The following is a 7007-nucleotide window of genomic DNA, read 5'->3' as shown; positions in this document are numbered from 1 at the left end:
AAGGATTGCAGAAAATTATATTTAAAAATTTTCTTTTATTCAAAATTTTCCGTGACGACATCAGTGCATTTGCACCTAAATATGTCGCATTTGATATAATAGAGCAAATTTCCAAATTTGACGAATGCAAAATTCTTAAAATTGTCGTTTTGCGATTCTGGAACAGCCACCGAATTTCACAACTACTCAATTTCCTTTCGATTCTCGGTAATGAAATAAATACAAATATCAATTATCCAGCCTTAAATTCCTATATCATTTTAACGATATCACTGGTGAATCAAGACTGTAAATTGACCGTTATTTTGTCTGTTCACGTGAAAACTGAATGATTGTGGCCCAGTGAATATAAGAGCAGTGATAACCGAATTTCCTTCAGAACGTGCCGCTACTCGACAGAGAAACTACAAGAGACATACATTTGTGTTATAATTAAAATATATTTGAGGATTTATAAAATTATTGAAGGTATATATCATGTATTTCTGAATATTATTTTATATTTTTGATAGAATTTCTATGATCGCACAATATTATTAGATCGACCGATATCTGCACTTTCACTTGAAATGTATAATAGTAAAAAAGGTTTCAAATTTTGTAAACAATAACATTCAATTCTAATGGTTTGTAAAAAGTATTGAAATTTATTGTTAAAAAACATATACAGCAATATTTATCCAGTGTCAATAAGTGAGATGTCGTGAACTTGTGAACTCTAGAAAATCTTTGTTTGGTTTGACCGGGTGGATTGGATCAGGCATTGGTATTACAATTAGGAGTATAAGAATTCGTGGTCTATGCGTGTCTCTAATTATATAACCGGGTTCGGCAAGGTGTTATTATGTACATATATTTAGAAACCCAGAGTTTCACCACGCGCATTGCACGTTCTGATCAGCTGATAATGCCCTGTCTATTGTGGTTAACACATTGCGCATGCGTGGTGTCGGCATGCCTGAGGAATGATCAATGCGTGATAAAACGATGGAATTTTCATGACTGGAATTATTTCACAAGGCGTCGGTAATTTGTGATATAAATTTAATAATTTAGGCCTGAATAAATTCATAACTTTTGATTAAACGAAATATTTTATTTAATTATCACTAGATTTCAAAATGAATTTGACATCATTTTTCTAATTCGTTTAAAAGAAAATATTAGTGACGTCAATTTTTTCTTTTTATACTTCTAAAACTTTTCCTAATTCGAAAAGTTTTTTTACGCACGGTGACATCATTGGTGGGAAAAGTGACGTCACCCTCGAATGACGTTATGGCGGGATAGTTGTGCAATAATTTGGCGCCAAAGTCTTTAGGTGAATAAACCTGACTTTGCTTTCTGTAAGCTACTTTTTTGAAACTAATTAATAACGTCAACATAGCTTTAAACATTTATGGAGAAAGAAAGATGCCGTAGGGTTTTGTTTACCGAGATAGAAAAGCATGATATTTTTAGTTTTAAATGAAGGATTTCACGAGAATAAAAGCTTTCTAAATGATATATAGTTCAATACATTGAATTACGCAATTTAACCATTTGCGCTACAGTTTAGAATGAACTCGTGTAGTCAAGTCAAAATAGGTCGAAATGCATTTGTTTACGGTTGAACGAGTACACATGAAAATAGAAACACATTTTATTTGATTGATGAATGCTTTTGGATGGCAACAAGAAATTCAATAACTCTGATTGGTTGAAGTCTCTGACCTCGGGGTCATCTGAATAACTTAACCGACTTTAATCAAAACAACCAACTTTTTAACCGACATTTTTATTTTGGGTAAGATTCGTATGAAACAAAGAAAGTTAGATATAGGTCGGCGTTTTATGAGATAGTTTGAGAGTAGAGGCAAGTGTTAGGTCAAGTCTTGCGTCAGTTAGAAGGATGTTATTCAGAATTGGCTGATGTCAACTGACAAATAAAAAGTTTCATTTGAAAGTGAATGTTTGTGTTTATTTATGATGTGGTCATTATTTATTGGACTTTATAAGATGAAACACTTATAGAACTGAATAAGCTTTGAAAATAGAAATTAAAGTTTTGTTAGGTGATATTTCTACACTCAATAAAATATGGCATTTTTACTTTTATAATTGTATTCAGGAGGCCTACTCAAATCAATTTTAGTTTATAATTTTGTATTTCTAATCAACCATATTTTTGGTTTTCAGACAAACAATTCAAGATGTTGGACTATGAATTTAACCAGAATGAAGTCAAGATGATGAAACGTGGAAATGAAAGTTTGGTTTCTGCAGGGTATGATGGCGTCAGCTCATCCCTCGCCATGCCAGAAACACCCAAAGATGGTATTGTCGTCAAGGTGAGTTTTTTACATATTGCTTTACAGCATTTGATACCATGCAGTGTGCAGTAAAGGAAGTTATCTCCAGTTCAGCTGATCAAAGCAAGTAGTTCTACGTAAAGAATAATATTTGTGTAGAATTTTATATAATCTTTTGAAAGATTTAGATCCAGTAGAAAGGATTAAAAGAAGGGATCATTATATTTGAAATTTACATAGTTTAATATATTTTTTCTAATTCCAGGTGGCTTATCTAGGTGCCTGTTATTCTGAAGGATTACGTCGACGAGGTGCCAAACCCTCATTTCCAGGCAACGAGATTGGAGGTTACATACACGATATTTCAAACACAGTACCAAACTGTAATTTCACAAGGGGAGACAAGGTTATATTGTTCCCAACAGAAGATATCATAGACCAAGGTTATGTAGAATATATCGCAGTTGAAGATACAACACATGTCATTCAAGTACCAGAGGATATGCCACTAGAGGTCGCCACCATGTTGCCAGGTTCGGCACTCACTGCTTATTCTGCTGTATTAAAAGCTAAACCTCATGTAGAGAAACTTCAACAAGTTAAACGTAAGTGAAATTTTTAACAAAAAACTGGATTTCCTACATTTAATTAGTAACAAGTCTTCTTGGTGTATTTAAAACATTTTGAAAATTTTTTCAAATTTATCCTTTTTACATATTCAGAGGCCAAAATAGTCATATTTCTAATCTTTGAAATTGATAAAAATTCATCACTTAACATTAACTCTGCTGTCATATCCTTTCAATTTTGACATTCGACTGATTGTGGTTAATGGACTTGTAGCGTAATATTTTCAGTGAAGATGTTCGAATTTGCAAGATTTTTTGTTAATTTCAAAGATTCTTATATATTTTCAGCGTGTGTAAACGTACTGATAGTTGGAGCAGGTGGTTTAGGATTATGGTGCTTACAGCTTGCTCAATATCTCATCAAATCTTTTGGTCAAAACAATGTTCGTATCTTCATGGCCGACAACAGTATAGATAAATTATTGGTTGCTAGCGAACATGGTTGCTATGACATCATACATTGGAACGAAGAAGATCACGAACAGTATATTGTAGAACGAACCCTGGATGCTTGCCGCGGTGGTGTGGATGTCATTATTGATTTAGTCAGTTCACCAAGAACCAATCAGAGATCTCTTAAAGTTTTAAACAGAGTGAGTTTTTCTCTCTTGTTAAAAATTCTTTTCAAAAATCGATTGTTATCGAGGAATCCTTTTGATCCTTCTAAGAGTTTAAAATGACTTTAAAGCTACTAATGACCTTGAATAGCTCTGACCCAAATACTATATGTGAACTCTTTGAAAGGAGGGTTGGCAAACTTAAATACTTAATCAACTTTAAAAGGGAATAGATTGTCACATATTTTGTCTGTATATGTATTATATATCAATGTATATTTAGAACTGAATAAGATAATATATAGAATGGTTGTATATTGCAGGAAGGACTGATATTGGTTGGAGGTGATAGCATGTCTAACAGTAATGTCTCTATAAGCCTCAACTCTCTCTCAGCCAAACAACAGAGTTTAGTTGGAATACCAAAAGGAAATTTGAATCAACTTTATGATTTATTACATGCTGTTCAGGAAAATAAGGTGAGGGAATATTTAGATTCCAGTAAAGGAGGGTTGTTGTTTGTTTATGAGTGGGGCATTAGTTCTTAACCTTTGGTTATTGCTGAAATTTTTTGGAAGCTATTCATAATATAATCATTTGGTTGACATAACTTCAATTCCAAGATTACAGTGCATGGGTCAATTTCTACTTTCTGCTTTCTTTAAAGTTCTTATGAAAAGTCTTGTATTTGTGTTACAAGCAAAGGCAGTGAATAGTTAATCCTTTTCAGGTGGTAATTTGCCTCATTTTAAATTTTATTATCTTGTATTTTCAGATCACTCCTCCCAGCTATGCCGTATTCCCAGTTGAAGATGCCAATCAGGTGTACGAGGATATTCAGGATTGCCGCATTACTGGTAGAGCCATCTTCCGATTCGTTAACAGTTCATCTACGATGGATAACAGTCCTACAACAACCTACTGAACTAGTGATATAAACCAAAGACAATAAATAGAATCTCAAATATAAAAATGCTTCGATATTCGTTGCCGTGATGGCACAATTTCGCTCTGTGAGGAATTCAGATTTCGACCAATAGAAGAATATAGAATTCAACAGATACAACTTTGTTGAAAAAAAAAGAATTTTTTCCAGTTGGCTGTAGCAGTTGATTCCATTTAGAAAACAACATTATTCTACAAAAACTGAGAAAAGTTCTGAGAAATATTTTGAATTTTACAGCTTTATCATGTTACTATATTATATGTGTTACTAAGTGTTACTAACAAACAAAAAAACTCCAAAAATTGTCAAACATTTTGATATAATTAGGGCATTTATAAAGTGCTAATTCATGAGACAATCAATGACAAATGCATTAATTGGTGATCGCTAGATATTTAATAATACTGATGTGAATTAATATGGTGTAAAAATGGAAGTGCTAGGTGAAAGATGATATAGATACTGAGAAATATAAGAAGTGTTGGAGGGCACGGTTGTTGCTGGAGATATAGGGGAGGGTTTGTAGATAATTGCTGCATGACGCAGTAAATCATATAGTGCAGGGAGCAGAGACTGAAGAGAAATGCCTAGTCTGATTCTATCTTGTATCTGAGATTGTCATTCTTTACTAATATCGGACAGCATGCAAGAGGAGAGACAAAGTTGGTAGACCTGAAGTTATATTAACATTGTAAAATGTATGCTATCAATCAGGATCAGTTGATTAAGAATTGGGCAGGGCATTTCCGGTAGAAACTTTCCAGGATAAATTATGGATGTAGTCTTAATCCGGTTTATTTTTTATTGTCTGTGATGTTTATTTATAGAAATAGGAATGATGCATTTTGGGAAATGGAAGACTGAAATAGTCAAGTTTAAAAGGATTTGGTAGTAAGTTGAGATAAATTAAAAACATTAGTAGAGGATGAATATGGTACAGGTGTAAAAAAAAAAAATGGATTCCTAAATTTTACAAAATGCATTAATCAAGGAAATGTGCATTGCAATCAAAATATGCACTACTGAAGTTAGTCCGAAACCTGTTGACTTTAATGTAGCTGTTAGTTTGCAGATGTCTGCATGGTTCTCATTTAGCCAGCAAAGGTCTGGTAGTTTCAGACTATCTTCTAACCGATGTTATGTAAAAAGTACTTCATTTCATTTTGTATATAAGTCATCGAGTTCATCATATAGTGATGCAGATTCGTTAAAATATTAATTTGATGTTGGAAATCATGAAGAGAATTTTGAAGTTATGATTGGTTACCATAGTAACAGATTTATAATTCTTATATTGGATCTAATAGTTAAAAATCAGAAAATTTAGTTTTATTGAAGCTTGCCAAAACTATTGGAGAAAAAGTTATGGCGCATCAGCTACCTTATAAAGGTGAAGGTCGTGTAGATTACTATGGTAACCAAAGGTTGTGCTATATTATTATTATTGTAAATATTTGTTTTATGTTGTTGTTTTTTTGTACTGAATGAGCGATTGAAAGATGATGTTAACTTTATAAAAAAAAATGAAAATACTAAAAAGAAAAATTAAAATTTGAAATAAAAAAAATCTGTTTTCTTTCATTGTTGAGATGGGTGGTGTTGGAAATAACATATGAGCGAGAATTGGCATTTGACATGGCATAGTTCTTTCATTCAGCCTTATCTTCTGGACTATGTCACAGATAATCTGAAAAACAAGATGAGCTTTTACAAGCCTGTCTTTGGCCAATGCCACACTGCAATACTTCAAAGTTACCGGAAATAGTAGACACACTTTTCTGAGAAGAAAGAGTCAACAAGGATGGGTTCGGATTGCTCGTTTGTGCAGGATGAATGAATTGCATTGGGTTTCTGAATTAGTACCAAAACAAGCACTAGGGTTTGGACGAGACCAAGTTTGTCATTTCGAACATGTTGGTGATAATTAATGTGCTGAACCCTCTCATGAGAGAAGCTCACAACACAAATGGCAATATGTCGATCAAACGATCACCAAACCATGCACTCGGGCAATGATTTATGGAACGGTTGCTGTTAAAGGCCTTTGCCATGCTTGAATTCCAACCCAATTCCCTTTAAGTTGAAAGCACTTATAGCTAGTTTTGTCAATGTCTGGTGATTTCAATGGGTTAAGGTTCACAAGGTGGTCTGGTACAAAGAAAATAATAACACCCGAGTCGTAGTTCTTATATCCACCATTCATTAATCAATTTTACTTGTTAGTAGCAAAAATTTGTTCCGATCTTGGAACTTTTCAGCCAACCCTCATTAATATGAAACAACCAATAGGCACCCAATCCCGAGATGCTTTACCATTATGCTTTCTGACAAACATATTCAATCAGTCACCTCATTCCTCAATTAAAATTTGACCTTAACGTCTTGAAGGGACAGATGCGCCATTTTCTTGACCAATTATACGTTAGTCACAGAAACTCAGAAATAAGTGTTCACAGCTCAGCGTCCAAATTATCAGGTTTATCCGCGTTTGAAAGTTACAAAGACGAGTCGTCTATTAGTGAGACACTGCCATATATAGAAAAAAACATCTTTAGAAGAAAGAAAAGAAATTTCTAGTTTGAGA

General features: G+C 33.4%; 1 protein-coding gene across 1 annotated transcript; it reads left to right on the top strand.

Annotated features, from left to right (window-relative positions):
• The first annotated feature begins 352 nt into the window (after positions 1-352).
• Positions 353-5990, top strand: LOTGIDRAFT_208046 (hypothetical protein). Its single transcript, XM_009045402.1, has 6 exons — positions 353-468; positions 2179-2330; positions 2557-2896; positions 3209-3513; positions 3783-3956; positions 4253-5990. The coding sequence occupies exons 2-6, from the start codon at positions 2193-2195 to the stop codon at positions 4400-4402; spliced, it is 1107 nt and encodes a 368-aa protein (XP_009043650.1). The 5' UTR covers positions 353-468; positions 2179-2192; the 3' UTR covers positions 4403-5990.
• The last annotated feature ends 1017 nt before the right edge of the window (positions 5991-7007 follow it).

The sequence above is a fragment of the Lottia gigantea genome (assembly GCF_000327385.1).
Source record: "Lottia gigantea unplaced genomic scaffold LOTGIsca_1, whole genome shotgun sequence".
Lineage (NCBI taxonomy): Eukaryota > Metazoa > Mollusca > Gastropoda > Lottiidae > Lottia > Lottia gigantea.
Note: the sequence above shows the minus strand (reverse complement) of the source record. Positions and strands in the feature narration are given on the sequence as shown.